The following is a 27,659-nucleotide window of genomic DNA, read 5'->3' as shown; positions in this document are numbered from 1 at the left end:
GAAATATGTCGAATATTGTTACCTCGCTATATTTCATTACCGTACGTACACCCCAGTCACGTCGTGACTTTTTGACAGGCAGACTTTAATTGTGGCCTCCACAGACTAGAGTCACGACATTTGTGGTTTTCACTCTTTTAGCCTTTTATGGCGGAGATGGAGGATGAGGAGCAAATGGATTCAGAAAAGGCAGATATTAAGAATATATTACATTAGCAGATACATCATGTACTTTTAGGTACCTCGTGTTTGCTGTTTAACTCACTGAGCAGTACTACAGCCATAAGACGGCGGTGTGAATAATCTGGTTGGGACTAGACAATGTAGTGATCAACAGCATGAGCACCGATCTACGCAATCGGGATTCTATGACATGTATCAACAAAGACAGTGTGCCTGATCACCAGGTGCCTTTAGATGCATCTTAAGACAACAGTGGGTTTGCTGAAGATTCCTGTGTATGTGTATGACACACATGCTATCATAATATTGCAACACACATAGAACATGAAAAGGACTTATCTGTTTATTGCACAATCAGCACAAATACATTCACAATATGACCAGTCGGACTGATGTCACATAAATGAGAAATTTCTGCATCTCCATCATGCAAGCTGATGACAGAGTGTCCAATCACAACATTGATATACTGGTCCTTGTTCATTCTTATTTGTTAGTTTAAGCTTAGAGGTCTTTTCCTAGTTTGTCTATCTCCGCTAGAACTCTGTCCATCTCGGCATGGTCCTGTAGAGGATTGTTGATGATGATGCGGAAGAAGTTGACAAATCCCTTGACTGAAAGAGGCGTGAATCCGATCATCATACTGCCAGTCTCCATCATCCGTTGTTTGATTTTTGGAGCCACCTGGTAACAATGAAGAAACTATAATATCGGATTCAGGACCTGTGTGTGGATGATAGTCGACTGCTTGGCAGACCACACCTTCCATATATATTCACCAAGGACCTTTAAAGAATACCAGCTTTGTTTGTGAACATGTATATTTATCCAGAATTTGCTCAACAGCATCATACACTCTCTAAAGACTAACGTGTTTATGATCTCCGGTTATGTCTGATCTGCATAAAATGTATTGTCTGAACAACCGTAACAGTATAAGGTCCGAGGTTACCCTGGATTCCTCGTGAAGGCGGTCGTCCATACAACAAACGCCCAAGCAGCGCTGTGTTAAATAAGATTGCTTAGATATGGTGTCATGTGTCATTGAGGTTATTCGTGAGGCTACCACGTCACATACCTTCCCAACCTTCTGCCACCATTCCGGTGTTTCTTCTTGGCCGCGCAGACTTGGAGGAATATACCAGAAGCCAACGTTGGTGCACTCGAACTGAAGCGACAACAACAACAGCCGTGTGTATCAACATCGTGCAAACCATTCTGAGTGTGTTGGGGCAGGTTTTGAAGAGCATTTCGATTAGTTACAGTTTCAACTCAATGTGTGTCCACATTAAATTTTGTGTCATACATCTTTATTAAAACATGAAAAATGGGTAAACAAGGTATGAATCATTATCAGGTCGAATGTGCGATTGTGAAATACAAACCTCGGGTATGATGAGCCTAAATCCTTCTGTTTCTCGAAGTCGCTCTGTGAGATACCTGTTTGAAATAAAGGCTACGGGTTTACACCAGATAGAAAATGTTTAACTAGATTCGGTGTAGTAACATGAGTCTATGGTTTTTATTACTCCTGGAAACATACTGTTGTCGTCCTTTATTCAAGCAATAATACATGCCACATTCATTGCAGGGTACGCTCCCATTCCCGAAAACACCTTATGTCATCACTACTGGATCTTGATTCCTAAACGCATGGTTAATATATAACCTCAATCGAAAATTCGAGTTTTTATGGAAAGATTTGTGTCACCATCAGTGATATTATTGCCATATCATGTAAACCCGGAGCTACGATCATCGATAGCTATTATTTTTAAGATCATGGCGAGGTATGAACACGAGGAGTGGACATCATAAAATATGGACATCATCCACTGACATAACAACATCAAGACTTCGAACATAAGAATGATAATGACAACACGGTATCAGACATCATCTCAAGGAATGCAGTTCCCAATTCACATGGTATGAAGAACCAACGTAAGGTTATCACATCCTATGAAGAACGAACGTCGTCTCAACGTAGCAACACGACACTGGTATATGAAACGAACGTAACATCACGACATGATATGTAAAACAAACGTAACATCACCTCATGTTATGAAAATCGAACGCAACATCACATCATGGTATGTGAAAAGAACGTAGCATCACATCATGGTGTATGTAAAGAACGTAGCATCACATCATGGTATGTGAAAAGAATGTAGCATCACCTCATGGTATATGGAAAGAACGTAGCGTCACCTCATGGTATATGGAAACAACGCAGCATCACATCATGGTATGTGAAAAGAACGTAGCATCACATCATGGTATATGGAAAGAACGTAGCATCACATCATGGTATATGGAAACAACGCAGCATCACCTCATGGTATATGGAAAGAACGTAGCATCACATCATGGTATATGGAAAGAACGTAGCATCACATCATGGTATGTGAAAAGAACGTAGCATCACCTCATGGTATATGTAAAGAACGTAGCATCACATCATGGTATGTGAAAAGAACGTAGCATCACCTCATGGTATATGGAAAGAACGTAGCATCACATCATGGTATATGGAAACAACGCAGCATCACCTCATGGTATATGGAAACAACGTAGCATCACATCATGGTATGTGAAAAGAACGTAGCATCTCATCATGGTATGTGGAAAGAACGTAGCATCACATCATGGTATGTGAAAAGAACGTAGCATCACTTCATGGTATGTGGAAAGAACATAGCATCACCTCATGGTATATGGAAACAACGTAGCATCACATCATGGTATATGGAAACAACGTAGCATCACCTCATGGTATATGGAAACAACGTAGCATCACATCATGGTATGTGAAAAGAACGTAGCATCACATCATGGTATGTGGAAAGAACGTAGCATCTCATCATGGTATGTGGAAAGAACGTAGCATCACCTCATGGTATATGGAAACAACGTAGCATCACCTCATGGTATATGGAAACAACGTAGCATCACATCATGGTATGTAAAACGAACGCAGCATCCCCTCGTGGTATATGAAACGAACGTAGCATCACACAGAGACTTTCTCACACACATATACACATTGGAGAGAAATGAAAGTATGGACGCTGCGTTTGGCTGTTTGATAAGAGACTGCAATACATACCTTGCGTTGTCAAAAGCCCGGATTACCCTGTCCCCCATGCCTTTATCGCCCATCGCCTTCCATGCCAGCCACAGCTTCATCGCATCTACCTTACGTCCACACTGTATGGTCTTGTCGCCTTTGATTGGAAATGCATACTCCCATAAGAAATGAACGTAGACAAAACAATGTGTATAAGTCTGATATGCACGTATAGGCTACACAATGTTTCATAACGTCATACAAATAAAGTGGACATATAATTCAACAAACCACATGACGTCACGATTCTTATGTTAAGTAACTGATGTAGTGATGAAATATTTGAAATATATCATCTTGGTCAACAGTCTACTCACTTTAGACAAAACAAATACAGGCAAAATATATCCATCTTTCTAAATGTGTGCACGTGTTTTGATAATTAAATTACACGTGAGGGTCCGGGCTAAAATATTGCCCTCCAGTAACCCATGCTTGTCGTAAGAGGCGACTAACGGGATCAGGTGGTCAGGCTCGGTGGAAGAATGTCAACAGTTTCCACTTGAGCAGACCGACCTGCATGCACTAGCTTGAGATGCACTTGATTATTTATAGTTCACGGTCAAATAGCTGGGATGTTGTTGAGCGCTACAGAAAGTTAAACTCACTCACTCACTCATAATTACGTACCAATATCGAAGGTTGGGTCGTAATTCTTGTCCTGTTGGAAGAGGTATTCAGCGTTACCTCGATTGCACTCCTCCAGCAGACCCTAAATGTGTTCAAAGGAAACGTGTAGCTAACACAAGTACTTCACAGAACAGGGGTCATGTTAAACGGCCTTTAATAGCCGTGTGTTGTTTATATAATCAGAACGCTGACTGAAGATTTTGGGAAGCAGCTAATCTTTTTCGTTATATCGCATTTAACACATATGAACGACTGTTTCTTAACTTATATATCCCATCGTTTTACCTTCTCGCTGACCACGAGAACAGAACACTGGAGCTGTATACCACTCATTTTGTGAAGGTTCCATGCAACAGAATTAGCCCTGGAATGAACCATTACAAAACTCTTTCAATAAGCGGCAGTGATTTCATATGTATTACTGAAAGTATAATTATCATTTCATATTTACAAGATACTGTATAGTTGGAAATATTGTAAAGCTGCCGTTGTGTGATATGTCCATCTATGGGTCGTTTTATAACCCTCTAAGCGTTAAAAGGTGGTATAGTTTAAATAACTCGCGTACGAGGCGATGTAGGGAAAGTGATTTGGGTAGACTAACAACTAAACTGGACTAAAATGAACATATTTTACAGATAAAAGAGTTCATAATAAATCAAAATAAAATATAACAAAAAGGCGCCCTGAGACGTTTTTGCTTCATTTTCATACTGAAACTGTAGCTACCTGGTCACATATCCCAGACTTGCATGGGCTTTCTGCAGGGTATGTAAGAGTTTACGTAGTGACTCCACATTAAACACTGGTGTGTGTGTGTGTGTGTGTGTGTGTGTGTGCGTGCGTGCGTGCGTGCGTGCGCGCGCGCTCGTCTACTGGCGCCAAGACGACTGGTGTTATTTCATCATCATAAAGCCGAACATCAGGCAGAATTCATACTGAGGTCTTAGTTCTTCGGCATCAAGAATCATTCACCTGAACCTCAAGTTTTCACTAAATCATCTTTCTGTTCCCATACAAAAATCAAACTTGCTTATAGCATGTTTGCAGTCAAACCTATAAAGGGCATTAAATGCAGTAAACAGCTGGATGGTCATGACTCACCGTGAAGGCTAGCTGGTATTTCAATGTAATGCGTCAGTGCGTCCACATCGGACAGCTAGTGCATGCAATTGGGAGGTGTTCGTTATCTCCGGTCCGAGATTACAGCGGTCCAGTCTGATTGATAAAGAGCATATGACCGCCGAAATTATGTCTCACCTTTCAACCCCAGCCATCAGATGTTTATATTCTTCAGTGAGCAGTACACCGCCGCCCCATGCGCCCTAGGTTCAGATAAATGCCATGAGTATAGTAATACATGAGATGAATGTGTGCACGTTCACACAGACACTAACACTGTACTAACACACACGTGTCTTTATACCGGCACAGACGAACTGGAGATCTGCTGCTTACCATGTTGTCGAGATGGATTCTGTTTTAGAGTGGAGACGATTTCAGATTGTATCGTGTTGAGAATGAGCAATGGCCTCAGTGATAATATTGTCATGAAGTTCTGATCAAGGGACTTTCTGAACTTGACCTACCATTGCCCTCTGAGGAATTATGACTAGCTAACTATCTGAATGTAACATTTATGCAGACTGGCCGCTTCATGCTGACTGTACCCAAATTATCATCACACCTAGCCTAAGTCTAGTGGGGTAGCCTAAAGGTTCGCCCTTCAGACCAGACTGTGTGTAAAGCCCATTTCTGGAGCCATCCACAGGAATATTGCTAAAACTAAACTCATTCACGCAGTCTCCCACACATAGCTACGTACATCAACGTGCATCCATGTGCCATGCTTTTCACAAACATCAGCTATAGCGTTTAGATCGTCATAAGCACCGAGCACCGTGGTCCCTGAAGACGCCATCACAAACAAAGGAATACTTCCCTGAAATGATAAGTGGTTGTACTTAGATACCTGTGTCAACAATACAGATCTACATGAGGCAACTACAGCGTTGGAGGCCGACATTTAACCGTAAAAGCATGGCCAACATAAAGCTACATGTATGCATCAAAACAGCAGTTAGCTATCAGATTATGACGGAAGTCGTTAACGTTAAGAGGGTCAGCCTGGTAGCACTTCTCTCGAGTATAGATCAAGTAGTTCTGGGACTTTAAGAAGCTGGTTTTGAAAATATTGTTTCAATATTTCGTGACGAAGGCTAGGATTATAATTTCAGTAGACTAAAACTCATCATTGTATGAAGATAGTTGCGTTCATTCCAAACAAACCCATGAACACATATTTGATGAAAAATTATAACCTTTTTCGAGTTGTTTTACCTGTTGATATTTGACGTATGTTAGTGTTTTGGGTACACCTCATTACCAACAACCACTAAAGGACAATTAAAATGATGAGTGTAAGACTAATGGGACTCTACCCAACAAAAGAACTAGAGCATGTACGTTACTGCGAAAGTGTATCCCAGCAAAACATATGTCGCATTTGACCACTTTCTAAATGGATTGTGTCTTAAAATACATTCTTGTATCCCAAGGGTATGTCGTGATGTTACTAACCTCCTCCTCTGTAGCCTTGATTTTGTTTTCAAGGTCATCTATTCTCATTTTCCCCTTTTCGTCCGTCTCCACCTGTACAAGATTTTCCGTGCCAAACCCAAGAAAGCTGGCCGACTTCTGTAGAGAGTAGTGAGCCTACAAGACGCAAAGGAAATCATCATCTGTTTGTTTAGCTATAGCAGAGGACAACAAAACATATTGTGTTTAACTGTGGGTTTTTTTTCACTTGGTGTACTCACTGACATACACCTTCACCACTATATTGACTTTTACGGATTCAAATGATAATCCAAACTTTGTACTCTCTAGCTTTGACAGAAGTATAAAATTTTGTCTAATGACATCATGATCACGGTAAGTGTGTGCATCGCCGGCATAACGAATGCTGTGCCATTAGTTAGTTGATTATGAACTCTCCCTCTGTATGACTTATAATATCAATCATAAATCAGTTTCTGATAGTGGCACAGAGAAACGTAGTGATCATATATGGGGTATCAGTGAGTGTATATGCAATAATTATATGATGAGGGATAAAACAAATATACCATTTAAAACCAGTATAGGATATTCCATTAGCCGTTAGCCGATGCCAGTGTATATGAGGAAAAGTGCTAAAGATCTATACAGGTGAAACATTTCCGAAGAAATGGAATAAATCGTCACATTTTTCCTCAGTTTCTCTTCATCGTCTGTTTCCTCATGACTTCATTATTTGCATTGATTGTATCAGTCGTGTAAATCCAATATCCCCTACTGTTTTGAATGTTATATTAACTATGAATGCTCTACAAATGATGTAAATACCTTGACCTTAACCTTGACCATGACCTTACCTCACTTGACGTAAACAGTTTCATCTTCGGAATTCCAATCATCCCTTTCGTTTTCACTTCCGGACAACGCTTGTATCGTGCAAGATGATTGGCTAATATGTTTGAATATGATCCACCTAAAAATTGACGCAAAAGGGCTTTATAAACTTTGCGATTTGCAAAATGTGAGGTGAGTCGTAAATTGTCATCTGCATGTAGACCTCACCTGGACACATGACCCCGTCACCATTTGGGAATCCAATTATTCCGCACATTTTCTGCATAAGGTATTTCTCCATGACAACGAACACAGGGCAAACTTCGTAAGTGTGTCTGTGAATAAAACGGAAAAATATATATAAATACTTTTGCCTGCAACATAATACTGTTGCACAATGCAGTCGCAGTAATGTTCTTAAAGACAGATGTCCGAATATGACACAATAGTGACAAAAATAACGATCCAGTTAGACTATATGCCCTAGTGTTTGTTTTTCGGATAAACAACTGGCTAGCCTTCGCATGTGGGGTCGAACACCTGGTATTACCACAATCCGATAGAGGTTCATGAAAACATCGTCATCGTACAACTGAAAATTTCAAACGGTCCAAATTTGTCGATTAAATTTGTTGAAGCGGATTACCAATACATTTCACGGTTACATTAAAACTTAAGATTACTTATATAACATTGCTTGAACTATGGTATTATGAACACATTAGTTGAAACTGGTAGCAAATAAGACACCACCTGTGCATCTGGCACATTCATGCATGTCATTGTTTCTGTATATCCGGGCCCGTGAAGACCCCTGGGTAGGATAGGCATTCAGCAACCCATGCTTGCCATAAAAGGCGACTGTGCTTGTCGTAAGAGGCGACTAACGAGATCGGGTGCTCAGGCTCGCTGACTTGGTTGACACATGTCATCAGTTCCCAATTGCGCAGATCGATGGTCATGTTGTTGATCACAGGATTGTCTGGTCCAGATTCGCTTATTTACAGACCGCCGAGCTGGAATATTACTGAGTGCGGCGTAAAACTAAACCCACTAAACTAAAATCTGTGTGTATTTTCTGTATGCTAATACAGACAATCATAAACACTTTGTAATCACACAATCCCTAGTTAATCTGTAATCAGACAATATGACAGACATACTCATGTTCACGCCCCCAATAAGTCAAAACTCAGATTTAGGTTTGTTTCGAGAAATCGGGACCTGATGTGAGTACATGAGTGTGCGAGTTAAGCTTAGCTTGAATACCATTTATCACATTGTATCAGCCAGCTTGACATGAGACTAAAACAAGAACCGATGACCACCCCGATGAAAGCCATCATATATGCTGAAGGTGAGTTCAGCAAGTATATATAAAGTCATTACATTCTGCAACTAAAAATTAATATCAGTTTACAAGCCTCGAGGTGTTCCTATAAACATAATCAGGAGAAAATACGAAGCGAACTCCCCAGAGACGTGTGTATGAACAGCGGATTGTTGTCCCTCAAAGGACTTTGACACTAGTGCCAGTCATTGCTAGAGTCAGATCGAAATACCTTTGACCATTAAATCCATAACAGAGTAAGTTTTCCGGAAACTCACCGCCATATGTATGTTATTTTTGAAACCCCGAAACGTCCTGAATGGAATGTCTATATGTGTCTGATATGACATCACGTTACCGGTCTGCATTCTGGATAATGACTCACCGCCATTCAATGTGACACGATGCATGTTTGTAGTTAAAGAGCCACGGAGTAATACTACAAGATGTATTGGCAGTGTTAACCATTACAGTTCCAGGTATACCGCTGCCATGATCTCGTTTGGGACTTATAATAAACAGCGATAAACATATAAACAGCCATGGGTTGGAAAGAGCGAGCACCCCCAGCAGTAGATTATGGCACGTCAGATTTGGAGGTGACGACAATGTGAAAGGCCAAATGTCGTTTATTATACTTCAAAATAAACTGTGACTTCTTTTGAAAAATGTCATTTTGTTTTGGGACAGATCAAATCGCAAATCGTTGGGAACAAGTTTTGTTGTGCATGGCATTGCGCAGCAAGGAAACATTTTTTATGTAAATTCTATGCCCTTTGCATGCCCTTTCAGCAAATTCTTTTGTCGTTACGTGTTTACGAGATCCATCTATTTACGTTTTTTGTAAGATAGAATTTTAGTCCAGCTGAAGTTGAGATAAGCGGTAGACCACTGGCAGTGGTCGCAGAAACATGGAAACGCAAGTCAGCTGTTCTGAATAAACATGAAACATGTACAACGAGTTACACTGGACATCATTTAGGTCACTGATGCGTTAAATTTGGAAATGCCATAAAAGAAACTGAAAGGTTTACGAAGGAATTGAATGCTGTAGCCAAATCATTTACATGAACAGTTTTGTCTCATGAGGCCATGACCTTCAGAAATGGATAGTTCAAGTATAGTCAACTCAGATTCAGTATGATAGCATATTTATGTTTAAAAGCGGCTTGGTATCTGACTGGCTCAGTGCTAAAACCTGGCCATACGTCAGGTCCAGTGCAAGTAGTAGTGTAGTCATGCACACGCACTTGAAGAATGTCACATAATGTCTTGAAACCTAGCACAATGTGTCTATGTATTGCCTTCCAAGGTCTTCATCTGAGACTCACATGTTTGTGTTCAGACCATCAGTGACCCAAGCGCCGGCAAGACTGTACGGGTCCACTCCACTATACAGCTGGTTGTAGAAACGAGGGTTGACTACAATCATATCAATTACAGTTGTAATATCGAACGTAAAGATGCAAACTTAATAATGTAATAAATCAAAGGCTGATAACTATTTACAAGCATGTTGTTCAAACATAACAGTTAGACATTTCGCGAATAACATTGACTGGCAATACACACATATCGCTTGCTAGCAATGCAGGGCGTGAAAACAGGCTATGGAAAACAGTCCAACATGAACAAATGTCAAAGTAATGCTTGATCTGGTCTAGATACATTATTTTAGTAGATGGAGCTTTACTAGGATACATTTATTAACAGGAACACATCACACAGGCAGATCTAGCGCTGGAACAGGCAAGATGACCTCCCTGTTGTGTACGTAAGAAGTAAGTCTTGTAAATATCACGACAGACATATTATCCTGAGGGAAACAAAAACTTGATGTATCGTGAGCAGTTTTTCAAATGCCACAGACCAGCACAGGTGTCCTTGTACAGGAAACTTCGTGATTCACACAGGAAACAGCTCTAACTTTTTCAAACATGTAACATTACGATGCCTTCACTCAATGTTTGTTAAATATCTCCTAACAACTACCATACATAATTACCGTGCTTGTAAAAACACATCAACTCATGCATAATATACAAAATTTCATGTATACACATTCTTTAGTATTTACCACCATAACGTCTGCACAGAAATACAACCGTCCTATCAAAATTAATTTTAACGAAAATGAACTACTGGTAAAGTAATCCTGAACATTTTGACCAAGAATGGGAAGCTGAAAACGGTAATTATATTTCAAGGATGTTGAACCTAGCAATCAGACATGCTCGCTATCGACACGTACCTGTTTTTACACTGTATTTGACAACTCGACGGCAGTGGTCGAGTAGCTTCTCTTTTGGTTCAGGATCTCGCCCAATGGGGAGCTGCATCAGCTCCTAAACAATATCAACAAGAAATATATCTGTGAGGGGCAGTTTAATTTCTGAAAGGGTTTGGCCTATTGGACACTAAAATTTAGTTCAAATTTTGAGTTATCGTATTTCAGGACACATCGATTTATTTTGGGCTAAGGCAACTGAACTGAGTTGCACTTTTTATATTTATCCTCTACGGTCATATGGAAAAATGTAAAGCTGCTTTGAACGGTATTCCGGTTATATAGCGATGAGCGTCTAAGACCACTTTGGAGAACGCAAAGATCAAGGCTGTAGCAAGAACAAACCCAGAAGCATAAGTTGCTGACTTGGTCAAGGGACCCAACTCTACATATACATAGCGAACTGATCGCCATAAACGACTGGGCCATCTGCATTCCCTGTACAATTTGAACGGGAGGCTAATCTCTTTCGTTTCATCAAAACCCAATGCCTCTGCGGTGCCTCAGTTATGCGGTATCAGTTGCTTGGGAAAATGTCTTTTCAACTGCGAAATATTTTATTTCCTTCATAATCATGAACCAGCTGGTACAACACAATACTACTTTATATGGCGTAATCTTCACAGAAGTTGGGGGTAACATGACCACTTTCTTCCACTATGATGTCGTGGATTTGCTTGCTTAGTAACAGTATTCAAACAAATCATAACACAATATTTCTTTCATTTTCATATAGATGTCAGAGGTGCACGGATGTATCCCTTGAGACTTCTACTACAGTTGATAAATAGTGAATCCCACAACACTGAATGTACTTATTCTTTTTGTCTATTGTGCTTGCACCGCCGAAGAACCTCGCCCACATCCTTCCATTGTGTTTTGCATTGTCGGCATTTCGGTGTGCTCCAGTGGGAATGATCTCCACGTGCTTCCTACAACCAGCTGGCCTGGACTGCCACACATGTTACCCTGACCCACCTGCCTGGCTGACTGACTGCTGCCCACCACGTCAATTGCCGTGTTATGTTTGTGTGCGGTTACGTTTGACACGTGGGATGTCAGACACGTGTTTTAAGTGTTAAGACAAACGTAATTTATCGTCCGTTGAGTTAATTAGGTTCATTCCCATGTCGAAAACTGGAAGTGTATATATCTGAGAGGATGAAGGTTTTCTTTAAAGACATTTCTCCCTGTCACTGTATCACTATTAAACTGACGGGCAAAAGAAACTTTATCAATACAAATTTGTCTCTGAGAAAATATGACACCATTAAATATGCATGGTTTGGGAACAGCCATCACTACTGTATGTGAGTGAGTGTAGTTTTACTAAGCAATATTCCAACTATATGGCGGCGATCCGCTACTATATGTGTCTATATGACAGGAATTACTTCACTTTAGAATTAAATAATCGGTATACCTGCCATTGCTACGCGGCCTGTAAACTGCTTTATATGCAGCAGCGTAATAGCCTTGCTCCAAGGCTGTACTGAATGCTGAGACCAAGCATGTGTAATAACTCTGTCCTTCGAAGAGGCAAGTCTAGATAACCAGGCCCCAGGTTGTTATTTATTACTTTTTAGAAATTGTCATTTAAACTACTAATTTTCACCTTAGAGAATTGTGCAAGTCTACATAAGTAACAGAGACAATATTTACCTGGCAATAGTTCGAATAAATATAGAGACACAACAAGGTGCGTTTTAACGAACTAACGTTTATTGACCTTAACATATACTGATAAATTACCGAACAGGCATCCTCTCGACGCTTGGATATATAGTATAAATATACAAAGCAGCATGTGGCAATAGTTACATTCGACCTGTTACCGAATTGAATCAGCAGTTACATTCCATTCTCATTGTAATAACGAAAATACACATCATTGGTTTGTATGACAATACCACCACAAGGTCTGGTTATACTGGTAGTAATAGATATGCTGCAGTATAATTCTTTATGAATAAACCCATATTCATAATTGCTACTAAAATTTGAATATATACATACCTGCGTGGGACAGATTTGGTTAGATTAGGAGACAAAAATGTCTCCTTCTCAGATGCTGCTTCAGCATTCAGGATATGCAATTCAAATTATAACTAATGCTTAGTCTATGAAAATATGTAATTTTAATGGTAAGAATTAAACCCATTTAAATTGAAAAGGAGACCAAGGGAGACTTGAGATTCAGAACGTAGGGAAATCTAGACTTGCTAGAGCTTTAGCATTGCAGGGAGGGCTAGGCTGTTGGGAAAATCATGTGGTTCGGGTACCGCGACGCAGATCAGCCAAATTACTCTGTCTATTGATTGCCTAATATTTTTTCCTAAAACGTCCACTCCCAAATATAAAACATTCAGTCTGTTACTATTCAACATCAGTTTTTGACCAAACATTTGGTCGCCATGTTAGGACTTTTGGTGACTTGGTGCTCATCAACATACATTGGTGGCAGCAATCATCAGCCAGACTGTATGACATTGTCTGCAAGGATAATTAACAACTGAATGCAGAGCGCCTCGAAGCCTCCCTCACAGCTTCAGAGGAATGCCGGGTGTTCATTTGGCTTTTAACTTGATACAGTGATGCGGGACGCAAGTCATTACATCTTACGTAACTGGTCTGGGTCCGTGTTTCTCACACCAAGACAGGCGGTCACAGCAGCCAAACTGTCTCTGTACAAAGACATGTTACATCCACACGTGTTGGCAATAAAAACAAAGTGGCCTGGAGACCGGAAACGGAGTTTTTCTCCAAAGACATTAGCATGCGACAGAGGATTGGAGGCATTTCCACAACTATTTCCTTCATTTTGGTGTTAGATCATGTTCGGATTATGTGTTTTAGTTGGACAGTTTCTATATTTACAGTGTTCTTTATTGTCCTAGATTCATACCGTTAGCTGTTAGTACATCGAACACCTTTAGAGAGGAATTCACTCCCGTGAGGGTTTGGAACATTACACAATCTGAACAATCGGAATATCATATAACACATGCACATACTGATCAAAGTTGACTGTTTATGCTTGAATGTGAACATCGTGGGGCCACCTTGTAGAGTTAGTTCTGTGAAAGGAATATTGAGGTATGTACGGTCTTCAATTGAAAACAGTCACAAATTCTTGGCACACGAACACAATGCCGCCAACGCATATACGAGTCGTCCGAACGCAACACACAATGGCGGGTCTGGGCCAAGATCCCAGGTGCAATGACTTTTAGGTGACATGCACGGCGCAACTGAATTTTTTTCAAATGACGCCTTGCTGGTGCGTCTGGTTGAAATATGGTCTGCGCTTTCAATGTTGCGCCCAGGTTATTCTCGTTCGAGTAGAATGAGTCGACAACCCACTTTCCCGCCTGTAATATTTAAGTAATTATCTGTCCAATTACGAACTGTATTCGAACAGGCTGCATCGTGATATACAGGACGTTAACGTTGGACTTGGATCATACTGACATGACACACCTGACCATTAACTCTTAATAACATACACAGTTGATCAAACATTTGTTGCTGAAGTCAAGCGTTCCCATACATCTGTTTTCCTTTGTTGAGGGCAGTAGGCAACTTAAAATTGTGAATTAATCGATCTTGGCGAGGTTTGATCACGCAATAGATCGGCCACTAAATCACAGCATAAAATACTAATCATCCACTCATTCTGTTGAAGAAAGGACTATCACCGCAGTGATGAGTGCTCTCACCTGGAGTTTAGCGGGTTGCTGGAACTCTAGTACCTTTTCCCCATCTATACCGTCTCTGAGGGCATCATTGACAACGATCTCTTGCACTTTGGATAAAAAGTCCTTTATCTCTGGGTCGGAGTACGGGTTAACTGTAAGATATAGTACAGTGAAGTTAATTATTCCATGTTTACCTGTGAAATAGATTGAAATTACCTGACTAAATCTGGACTTGCTTCATTTAGCACTGGCAATTCGTGCTAGGCTAAAAGGGAACATAATGCAGTTCAAGGACTGTGAGACAGGCTAGTCTCGCAGCTAACGAGTTGAGTTTATTCTGTTGAGTATATTTAGGTGTTAGACAGATTGTTCCATTTGTTGACTAAAAGTTACTTCTTGATATTGACTGAATATGTCAGTGGGGCTCAATGCTCTCTTGATTAACATTTCACATGGTGATGGCCGTGATACTATCGGGTCGAACCTTGGACTCTTCAGTGCAATGATAAAACACGTCAGTTTTGTTCGAAAGTTGTAACTTATTAGAAGATTTCTCTGTACTGTTGCGCTAGTATTTTGATAGGCATTAAAGTACGGTATGTGTTGTTAGAGAGCTGTTTTACAGTATCAAATACGTCCACAGAAAGAAACAGTGCTTTATATAATTAAGTACAATGACGTCTCATTGTTGTGTATATTCTTTATTCCTTTATAGTGACGCACTGAGATACGGTGAGACAACCGAGACGTGAGATATATAAAAGTCTGAAGTAACGAAAAAGTCACAAACGCCGCAATATTCCAGCAATATCCCTACAATGACATCAGAAATGGGCTTCACACGTTGTGCTCTTGTGGGGAATCGAACCCGGGCCTCCCGCGTGACAAGCGAAGGCTTTAATCGCTAGGCTACCCCACCACCCCTTACCTTAAGTGAAGGTCCACCTACCTGACATGTTTGTAGTTGCTGTTGCCTTTCCTTTCGTGAACACAAAGGCACGGGTGTTCTCTGTCACTGCTCTGATTCCTGGACAAGACCGCACAAACTGACTATACATTCTGTAATGAAACAAATTACATATATTCATATATGTATGTACTGCATGCATTCAGTTGCCTGTTTAACATAGCTCTTCAGCTAATACAACATATGTCATATTTGGGATTTCACTTTCTCAGTAAAGTACAAATTCTAGTACTTTTTTGGTTGAGTCCCATTCCGGGATTCGAATCCGCGCCTTCAGAGTCAGGCACCTAGTCGCAAGCACACAAAGTCAGCCCGCTCAGCTCCGCGACTGTGGGAGTCATACGATATGACATATGTTGCATTTTACCACTTTCTAAATGGCATCGTGTAATCTTCAGCTAATAGTAGTATAGCTAATAAAGGTCTACACTGATAACAATCACATACGACAGCTGGACTTAAGGGTATTAAGGATATGCGGCAATTACCTATATTGTCCAGGTGGGAATGTAGACGATGTTAGATTATCTTGCTTTGGCTCTGCATCTATACAGTACACCAAATTGCTTCATGGATAGAGATGATAGTCGGTTGGGCTATATTCCAGCAATATCAAGGCGGGGGGCACCAGAAATGGGCTTTACACATTGTATCCATATGAGGAATCAAATCTGATTCTTAGCATGACAAGCGATGCTACAGCACCGCCCGTCCACAGCTATTTGTGAGACCAGAAGACAAGTGCAAGGTATTTCGCAGATACTGGCTATGCTACTTTGTCGAATTATCCGTGGTTGTGCTCGTAACCGTATCGGAGAGCAGTATACGTCTATGGTGGTATTAGTCACTCACATTGTCTCCAGCCAGCCTTTTGCCATTTATGAAGCAGGTGTCAAACACCAAGAGTGGACATAACCTGTGCAAGGTGTGGACTGTAAGTTACATGTAGATAACAGGCAGCAAATAAAACGCAACATCAAATACAAAGGAGCAAAGTCATTTATATAACCATAAGAAATCGACATTAAAAATTCATTGTTCGATTCCGACTGTATCATCAGATCATTATCCCAGCGTGTGACGTCGGTATGTGTATTGTTGAACACCACACTCAACACTGAAACAGCTATATGACAGCGTCCGTTCATGATCGCATCTGGACTAGATATTGACAGACATCATGAAGATTGACAAGGCAATCAGGGAACGATTACATGCACGAACAATCAACGAGTCGCTTGACGAATTGAGCCATGTGAGCTGAAAGATTCCTGAACAGGAGGTATACCGATATATGTTTGCTTCATCTGGGAAGTTTGCTTTGCGGAATGAGCTGTGTGGAAGGAAACTAACATGGTTTAGAGACACAGTGATCCAGTCATAGCAATTCCTCACACAGCTGATGCTTTCGCGTGACCTACATCCACTCAAGTTGAAGTAGTTACGATGCAAATAGAGTCAAATGATAATAGATTATTAGCCTTCCTAGCGAAACCAACGTCTTTATTCATGTATTCATGTATGCATGTAGTACTGTGTAGGATTTTACGTCAGTGATCGATAAAAACAGCAACACCTACCATGCTTTCAGCCATGCCGCATCCTCTACCGTCCGCATGCAAATAAACGTCTAACGCTACGGTCAATATCCTACAGAAGAGCCGAAACCTTCTCACATCGCACAGTCTCATTTTCAGACTACTCATTATAACGACGAGATAAGTTATCAGTAAAACAGATTGCTTTTGATACTAGAGTATGCTGTATTACGCTAAACACACGTATCATAATAATAACGGTTTAGAAACTTTGAGTGTCCCATATGACGGTAAGGTTATCAGGTTTTGTTTAACGTTGCTGTTATCATTATCACACCATCACATGTTACTGTCGAGTGCCTGCATATCTGTCAAACCATTATTTGATAATTGTGTTTCAAGATTCATTTGGAAATTCGAATTTTCGACTTCATATTTTCAACGACTATTGGTTATAGGTTTTAAAGCAAATATATAACAAGTAACAACGTAACAGAGTGAGCTGTCTTGACATAGGGGTTGTCATTACTGATAAATGTGGAAGTTCAATTCTGTTGCCTCAACTGAAGTGTGCATATTATGTTGTCTCTGCTATAGGATAAAGAAGTAGGATACAAAAAGAGAAAACTCTCCGGAAAGCGATATTAACATAACCTCAACTCCCAGCTTTAGTACAGACTCCAGGACCTGGAACTTGACAAGTGTATGTACACTGCTCTATTCCTCCACTGAGAGTGAAATGCTAACGTTATACGGCATGTATTTTATAAAAGTACATGATGTACAGGGAACAGTAGATGACCATGGCTGCAACTTTCCGGAAATCATAATCAATGTCATTAATAATGCATAACCTTGCATAACAGCAATCTCTATGGGTAATGTAGATCGCCGTGGAAGCAGACACGCTACCTTGTTATGGTGCAATACTTATCTCTCTCTCCGACCTGAAACCACCAGGTGACACTAGTCTCTGGGGGTAATAATCCTTTCAGGGACACATGGGGCAGAGTCAGTTCGTTTACCCCACATATGAATAATGACAGCTATAACTGCACACACTGTGCTGAAAATAACATGTTCCAGTGTATGCTGGTATACTAAAGCGAGTGTAAATATTCATATGGGCAGTCTGCTTACCGACAAGTGTTGTCCTCCACGCTGCAGCTGTGCGTGTATGACTGCAGTCTATGCTTGTGTACGTGACAGTCACGTTCTTACCTTGAATCAGTTACACCTCTTAAATAACGCCGGTGTGACCTTTGAACAGTCGTCAGGACAGTAACAGTCCGCTTCGATTATATACGGGTGACCTTTAAAACAGCGAAACCGGGTCAAGATAACAGACGTGTGGACTGTTTACAGACTAATGCAAACAGTGTCGCATCAAAAATTAGATGTGTCAACAAAACCGCGCAAAATTATCTCTGCCGCTATCACATGTCAGCTTTATCACGTGATGATATAATGTGAATACTAGTGCACGACTGAAATAATTGTCGTCCCCACTTGATTGTGATGCAAGTTGAGTTTACCCTGATTTGTGGCAACTAAGGGACTGATACTGGAACATTCCCGAAGATTGTACCTGTATCTCTGGTAGTATAGTTGACTGAGTGCTTGGGTGGTTGGTTGATAGCGCTGTTCTCATTAATAGTCCAACTGTATGAGCCTGAGCCAGACGATTCAGTGATTAACATTATGAGCATCGATCTATGGTGTTGGAGTCCGACAACATGCAACAAGAAAGTGAGTCAACCTGCAATCTGTTATGCTTGTTACACCTCTTGCTCGTAGAAAAGAAATAAAACACATCGTCATTGTGGTCCGTCTTTACGTCATAGCGTGACATGTTATTGTCTATTCTCCACTTTGTAAATGATGTGAGATGAGCATATCTTCGAGACTGGACTTCTCTCTTCATGTAATGCGACACAGTGACAATAAGCTTGGAACAAAAGAAGGCCGGGCGGGACAACTTAGGAATGGCCAGCGAGTCCTAACTTGACATACAGAAGGGAGGAAGCTACAAAGACATATTTTATATCGTTAGAAAGATCTCGAGGAGATGAACACGAAAAGTTCATTTGCCAGTGTGTTCACGTGTTAATAAGCTCACAAATTGGCTCTGAAAATGCATTTCTGCAGAAATTTTTTTTCCCGCAGAAATTTCTGGCAGAAAATTTTTTTCCGCAGAAATTTCTGGCAGAAATTTTTTTCCCGCAGAAATTTCTGGCAGACATTTTTTATTTCACTACCAGAATTATCTTAATTTAACAAAATTAGAGAGTATAAGTAATGATACTGCTGCATGAGTGGTAGTTTCATGTTTATTCCAAGTAATAAGCGTGATCAACGGATCTGATATTTTTGTTTCGATACTAGAATTATCTTAGTTGAATAAGATTAAACACAATCGTTAAATAATTTAATATAGACTTTCTTTAAATGGTGTCGTTTTCCCTGTTTAAAGCCTATTAGTACCAGTACCAGTATTGGGTTGCATTTTCTAATCTCAATAAGCCTACATTGTTTTTGCATGCGACATGGGTTGAAGGCGAATAGAGACGAAACCGGACATATACTACATACATACAATATAATAACAATGTAAGACGTGTGAGCCATAATTTGAATTCAACAACATGCCCGTAAAGACCAGCGTACCACATGAGATGATAAACAATACCTATGTGACAATGCATCAGTGTTCAAAGTGTCAATACCCGCGAAAATGTAATTGCCTCTTTGAAACAATGATTTTTGCCGAAGTGGCCACCGAGTTTTCACTCCTGTTAATCCCATTCAAGAATGACTAATGTGGTACAATATCCCCTTTATATTTGTTATTCCTACCTTTTTTTAACCAAGACCCTAGTGAGTGAATTATCGTCCCATCATGACAGAAGCTAGTGAGATAACTTGATTGGCGTGTTTTCGCAACAAAGGCCAGTGGTTGAAATGTTAAATTGTATAAATGTGTCTGTGATGATGGCAGTTTATATCACTGTTCTAGTGTACCGTCGGCATATTATCAGTTACATGTTTTTAAACAGGAATAGTAAGAACTATGTTGGTCACTCGTGTATTCGTGCAAAATACAGCGTTAAACAGTTTGAAAATATTCCAATCATTATGATTCATCCATCCACTTCTAAGCACACACAATAGAAGAAGTTGTTATCCATAAATATTATATATTGAAATGTTGGGTTTTGTACATACAGACCTTGAAACTGACAATCTGAGTTTGCACGCAGTTCCCTCCAACCCAGTCATCCGGGAAAATGGAGGTAGTTTGTTTGCAACCCACAGACGTAATAACATGTCATGTGTACAGGAATCGCACCTGCCTGTCTGTCTAATTACATATTGTCTAATTACAGAGACAGACCCCAGGTGCACGAGCCATAAAGCAGTGTAGTTTGTTTACGGTGTATAGCCTGATAGGCGTTAAGTTGGTAAATGATTGAAGTTGAGCACTGCATATTGTCATTAGCAGACAAGCAGAGTGACAGGTGACAATAAACAGACGTTGCGCTTTGTCTATGACATACACTGTTTGTCACAATCAATGTATTCTTTGTTTCCATATACATGATTTAAAACATTTCAGTTTTCAAACTGAACTATGAAAGTAGCATTTCTAATACTATACATTTTTTGTCAAAAGCATGGGTTGTAAATATGCAGGTACTGTACCAGTGTATTGTTATTATTGCCGAACCAGGGTGCTTGTAACCACAAGAAACATCTCTTGTTCTCCCACTTCGACCGCAACGATAATCTTGCACACATCACTTGTGTTTATACGAGTTCAAGTTGGCTTTCCGGTTCAAAATAATCACTGCACATGTGCTATGGGTGGTGAAACCACTTTTCCCCCTGCGCTGGGGAAGCGTTTTTTCAATCGCGTTATTTTCAACTTCATAACTTTATTTTGCATTTTTGATAATTTGTTACCGAACCGATTCAGAATCTGCAAAGAACTGTTTTGTGTTGCATGTGACCTTGAACCGACAAGACGTACTGGAAATACTCTATAAAACGTCTATTGTCCATGCAGCACCAACTGGCATTGTTTCGCTGTATTTCCCCAGTGGCCGCTCTCTGGCTTGCGCAATTATTAACCGCGGTGTCCACTCAAGGCCAACCGAACCGGAACGATGACCGCTTATAGAGACAACCTGATAAACCACGTTAACAGGTGTGAATACTCGGTGGCCACTCCGGCATAAATTATTGTTTCAACGAGGCAATTACATTTTCGCGGGCATTGTCACTATGAACACTGATGCATTGTTTATCATCTCATCTGGTACGCTGGTCTTTACGGGCATGTTGATGAATTCAAATTATGGCTCACACGTCTTACATTGTTATTATATTGTATGTATGTAGTATATGTCCGGTTTCGTCTTTATTCGCCTTCAACCCATGTCGCATACAAAAACAATGTAGGCTTATTGGGATTAGAAAATGCACCCCGATACTGTTAAATTAATCTTGCACGACGTGAATCCACTAAGAAGTTACAACTGTGTTATGATGAAACGGATGGGAATAATGCATAAGCCTTTTAAATTGTAAAAGCTATAATGAAATACGGTTAAATTCAGACTGTAAAATTCTCGGTTGTCTGGTACTGATAGGCTTTAAACAGGGAAAACGACACCATTTAAAGAAAGTCTATATTAAATTATTTAACGATTGTGTTTAATCTTATTCAACTAAGATAATTCTAGTATCGAAACAAAAATATCAGATCCGTTGATCACGCTAAGTGCTTATTACTTGTAATAAACATGAAACTACCACTCATGCAGCAGTATCATTACTTATACTCTCTAATTTTGTTAAATTAAGATAATTCTGGTAGTGAAATAAAAAATTTCTGCCAGAAATTTCTGCGGGAAAAAAAATTCTGCCAGAAATTTCTGCGGAAAAAAATTTTCTGCCAGAAATTTCTGCGGGAAAAAAATTTCTGCCAGAAATTTCTGCAGAAATGCATTTTCAGAGCCAATTTGTGAGCTTATTAACACGTGAACACACTGGCAAATGAACTTTTCGTGTTCATCTCCTCAAGATCTTTCCAATGATATAAAATATGTCTTTGTAGCTTCCTCCCTTCTGTATGTCAAGTTAGGACTCGCTGGCCATTCCTAAGTTGTCCCGCCCGGCCTTAAAGTTTTATTTCGGATTACACTTTATGAGTAAAGTACATATTCTAGCAGTTGTGTTGGATTAAATCCCACCAGGGACTCGAACCAACACACTCAGAAGTAGGAACCTAATCGCCACCACACAAAGTTAGCCGCTTAACAATTCAGCCATCATAGCTTCTAATAACCTACAAGTCGACATATAAATGTATCTGATACAGCTACAAACTGTCGTACAGAACAAAGTATAAACTGGTATAAACGTGGTCTCATTAGAACAGCTACAGTCTGTAAATACTTCTACCATTGCTGATCACGAACGCACCAAAGCAACGACACGTAGTATGTCATACAGACCTCAAAGCTGATGTTAATGCTTTTTCTGGAGAAACTACTATAGATTATATTCATTTCAGAATGGTGTGTAATACTATCTACTGCGGTGACAATTTCTATTCCACAGTTAGTCGTCAGTTGAAACTACTAAATATCTTTAATCGAAAATGAATAAAAGGCACAATGCAAAATGAGATGGATCGAGATCGCCCATCAGCTCCCTGGATATCTGAAAATGCTATGAAGGACCATTTCTGTAAAAATATCACAGAGAGTGTGTCACCAAAGCAACTGTTCTCAATCTAATGAATTAATTGCAAAAAGGAATACTACATCTCTTCCCAACAACTTTCTAAAATCTGTTCTTCCAAAGCAATTCTGTGATTATTTTTCGGACCAGTCGTATACGATATCGTGATATCATTGTGCAGTCGCTTAACAAAAGTTGTAGTTAAGGCCATATTCTAACCTCGACAACAAAGCAACACATTGCTGAATTGGCTGCTGTGATAACTGCTATGGTCAACACATCTCTAGATATCTCCTGGCGTTGCTGCGCAAAATTTCAAGGAGGCGATTGTTGTTATACCCCATCTCAATAAGGCTGGACTGGATACAAACAATATGAAGAATTTCCATCCCGTGTCGAAACTGCTTTTTATCTCAAAGATACTAGAGAATATCTAGAATACTTCAATTCTATTAAAGCGAGAGGAAATAACATCCGGCATTCGAGGTACAGCATGGTTTAAATCTTATGTCAGTGGACGTTGTTACGGTTAAGAACACAGCGAGCGGTCTGACGGCGGCTATGAAAATAATGCGTTGGTAGCGAATGACGATGTATACCTCAGTAATGTGAATGTGTCCGTCTATATATATATATGTATATATGTATATGTATATGTATATATGTATATGTATATGTATATATGTATATGTATATGTATGTGTGTGTATATATATATATATGTGTGTGTGTGTATATGTATGTATGTATGTATGTATGTATGTATGTATGTATGTATGTATGTATGTATGTATGTATGTATGTATGTATGTATGTATGTATGTATATGTATATATGTATATATGTGTGTATATATATATGTATATGTATATATGTATGTATGTATGTATGTATGTATGTATGTATGTATGTATGTATGTATGTATGTATGTATGTATGTATGTATGTATGTATGTATGTATGTATGTATGTATGTATGTATGTGTGTGTGTGTGTTTATGTGTGTATGTATGTATGTGTGTATGTATGTATGTATGTATGTATGTATGTATGTATGTATGTATGTATGTATGTATGTATGTATGTATGTATGTATGTATGTATGTGCATATATATATATATATATATATGTATGTATATATATGTATGTATATATATATAAGCGAGAGGAAATATATATATCGCCACTCACGTGGAATGCCCTGTCGAACGTAAACAAATACAAAGTCAAAGGCAGATAATTTCCGGAAAGCCTGCTGCCACAATCCTAAAAATGCTGACCCCCTATTATATGTGACCCATCATAATTTTTATTCAAAACACTAAACGTTGTGACCCAGTAATAATTATTGCTAAATACATAACAAAATATACAGAAAATACACACTCGTAACAACGTACACAGAGAGTTGAAATTAATTTCAAGCAGTCCGACCCCAGTTCCCTCACGCATGGAGTTCCACAGGGCTCTGTCCTTGGGCCAGTATTATTTACTTTATATGTTCAACTACTCTCAGAAGTCACCTTTTCCCATGCCTGAGGATTTGAGAAATATACAGACGACACCGAAATGTCAAAAAGTGGTCTACCACAGGACTTCGATGTGGTCAAACATGGCATCCAATCATGCATTGACGACGTTTTGGAATGGATGTTCAATAATAAACTGAAATTGAACACTGAAAAAACAGAACTTGTGCCAGTTGGTACAGCTAACCGTCTAAACCTCATTAAAGATGAGTCAGCTGTTGTAGGTGAGAGTGATATTCCCTTCCAACCTTGTGTGAAGTACCAAGGGGCGCACCTAGATCAATCACTAACACCCCATAACCACATCACCAGTGTATCACGTGCTTCCTTCCTTGAGATGGGCCGACATGCTTCTATTACAACATATCTCACTGACGACGCAGCAGCCAGTCTTGTAAGTTGCTTTACCACTCTTGACGAGATCTCTCGACTCAGGCGAGTAGAACACAGTGCAGGTCGTCTTGTGATAAAGAGACGGAAGTATAATCATGTAACTCCCATGCTGCAGCATCTGCATTGACTGCCTATCGCATTTCGATGCAAATACAAGATTGCAAGATTTGGAATTTTAATGGTTCACTACCGCCATATCTGTCCATAGAACTTTGTCATATAAGGCCTCACGAACTCTCCGCCCTTCCAATGACAAAACTGTTTAAAGTTTCAAAATACAACTTAAAGTCAGCAGGACAGCGCTCTTTCAAATACAGTGCGCCCTCAGTTTAGAATGTTCTTCCTAATGAATTCCCCTTCTCTAAGTTCATTCAAGACTGGTTTATAAACACTCTTATTTAAACAGGCTTTCCCTTAATGTGTACTTTTCCATCTACTTTTTGTGAGAGAAATGCACAAAGAGTCCTCCAGGAGATTAGTGCTATATAAATGCTATATCCATCATCATTATTATTATTAGGAAATTGGAAATAAGGAAAATGTTAACATCCCCAGTTTTGTCTAATGTTATTAATATAAACACTGGTATTAATAAGTATAATTTCTGACAATTTTAGTAATATCAACAAACAAACATATATGCCACCAAGATGCCAGTAAAGATGCAGATATTTGGACAACCATACAACGTAAGGTGAAGGTTAGCTCAAAACATTAAAGTCAAAGTCATCGTCCGTTTTGATGAAAAGTCCCGATTGACCAAAAATGACTCGGAGGTATTATCTGAATAATCGAAAATATGATGTTTTACTCAGTTGCAAAACCAGCAAAGAGTGCCTATGCATCCTGAAAAAAAATTGGTTCTTTGCTGACGATTGCAGCCCAGTGGTTAGAACATGACACATGCCGGTATCATGCAACTCGTTTTAGTGCATGAAATTGTACACCAGTTTATAAGGAGGTAATGTCTATACAACCAAGTGGATACATTTAGACAATGGGATGTTGAGCGCGATGGTGACTACGTAGCACTACCCCGACATAGGGTTTCCTGACTTAGACCTGTTCCGTACAGTTTGACCGGATATCCTCTAAAGTCCAGGCAGCCTGGCTGCTGTGCTCTCACCTGTAGCAGTACGATCACGCAGCTGTATAGTACCCGGATGTACCGAACTTGGGCTGCAGTGGTAACTCGAGGTCTGCTTGTACGGGGACGGTCATTTATTATAACTGTTTGGTCGCAACAAGCTGCAGGCTATGATATCTTGCTCCGACTAACATTCAGACGCCTGGCAATAGAAGACTGGTAATCTCTAGTACTTATATTTCAGTGGTGAGGTTCCGTGTTGCAGAGTCAAGACGTGACTCGATTTGACCACCTTGACACTCTTTCAAAACGTATGCCAATTCCTGAAAATAATCTGGATTTTTATTACTGGAAGGTGATTTCTGTTGCGTTGTGGCAATGCAATTCTTATCCTTGTAAGAAATCTTATCAAAATCTACTTTTAGAGTTGTGTAGAATCACGTTATCCTCACTTTTGCTACATATTTTGGTGACTGTTTGAAGACAATACGCAATTAACAGATTTTAAAAACTACAAATTGCCTATGCGGTTTTGGGGGGGTGGGGGTAGTATATGTTCTGATATTTATTTATAGTTTATTCACAGTAAATTGCAGTGGTTGCGATTCTATCCCATTATCTTCGTGTTCTGGTAGAACCCAGTTATCAGTTAACTTTGGGGCACCATAAGCGTTCGTTACATGTCAAGTCATGTTACTCTGTATCATTGTATAATGAGATTTCCGCAGAGGTAAATAACTTGATATGTCACCTGTAAGTGAACAGTTGCTACCGGAAACAAATGAATATGGTAATGGTTTATAAAATCACCCATGGCATCGTGATGCACCGATGTATCTTGCGTCCAAGAACTATAACCCTTCGACAACAACAAGGTTTTCGTATTTGCAACCATTGACTAATGCTGGCCTTTAATACAACTTGCTGTAAGTGAAGACTGTCGTACATCCCATGCAGCGTCACCATCAGAAACAACTGTAGAAGGCCTGTAGAAGGCCTGTAGAAAGAACAACTTGTAGGAGAGGCAATTGAACATAATTTTTTCTGATGACCTCATCTGAATATGTCAGAGGTGACGGAGTAGCCTGCTGATTAAAGGGATCTCTCGTCAAGCCGAGGACCCGGGTTCGATTGCCCACGTAGGTACATTGAGTGAAACCCATTGCGGGTTTCCCGCGCCATGATATAAGCGGCGTAAAACTAAACTCACTCACTAACTGCACATGTAACCCGTTCACATGAGAGAACTGTTTTATCAAGCTATAAAGTGGAAGTGAAGTAGAAAACAGAAAAGTCAAATAAACATGCGGTATGAATCAGAGGAAGCTAATTGCCTTCCGTTAAATGGTTCCTGTTTGACAAAAGGCACCTGTTGCATATATCGAATCACTTAATGAATCGGTACTGTTCCCCTGCACCACTAGCAGTGACAGTATGAAAATGGAATCAGTAGCTTTCAGAACCCACGTTCAGTTACGATAGCGTGTTTCCGGTACACACAGGTCTGTGCGTGTGCGTGTATGTGTGTGTGCTGGTTCATGAGTAGCGTGGTGTTATCCAGTGAGGCATGGCTCATAGATGTTTAGCACTTTGTTGAGTCCCTCGCGCGTCTGGATATTTCTCACAGACTGAGGACCAGTATTGGCACGGATCATATTCTGACCTATGATCAAGCTGTGCACTTAACGTTTCATAGATGTGTCCAATCTCCATTATTCAAAACAAACAAAACAACATTATAA

The 27,659-nt window shown here is 39.9% G+C and overlaps 1 protein-coding gene across 2 annotated transcripts; it reads right to left on the bottom strand.

Annotated features, from left to right (window-relative positions):
• Positions 1-512: 512 nt before the first annotated feature.
• On the bottom strand, positions 513-18,625 carry LOC137298476 (cysteine sulfinic acid decarboxylase-like). 2 transcript variants are annotated; one of them, XM_067830759.1, is made up of 16 exons: positions 18,381-18,625; positions 15,604-15,713; positions 14,676-14,806; positions 10,921-11,014; positions 10,001-10,091; positions 7,568-7,674; positions 7,363-7,478; positions 6,527-6,661; positions 5,772-5,888; positions 5,207-5,271; positions 4,232-4,310; positions 3,947-4,028; positions 3,296-3,413; positions 1,569-1,623; positions 1,262-1,351; positions 513-867 (listed from the first exon to the last, which is right to left on the bottom strand). In XM_067830759.1, exons 2-16 carry the CDS (start codon positions 15,710-15,712, stop codon positions 688-690), a joined length of 1,569 nt encoding a protein of 522 aa, XP_067686860.1. In that variant the 5' UTR covers position 15,713; positions 18,381-18,625; the 3' UTR covers positions 513-687. The 2 variants fall into 2 exon arrangements, with proteins under 2 accessions (XP_067686860.1, XP_067686859.1); XM_067830758.1 differs by having other exon boundaries at positions 18,300-18,427.
• Positions 18,626-27,659: the final 9,034 nt, after the last annotated feature.

This window comes from Haliotis asinina, chromosome 10 (assembly GCF_037392515.1).
Source record: "Haliotis asinina isolate JCU_RB_2024 chromosome 10, JCU_Hal_asi_v2, whole genome shotgun sequence".
NCBI lineage: Eukaryota > Metazoa > Mollusca > Gastropoda > Lepetellida > Haliotidae > Haliotis > Haliotis asinina.
Note: the sequence above shows the minus strand (reverse complement) of the source record. Positions and strands in the feature narration are given on the sequence as shown.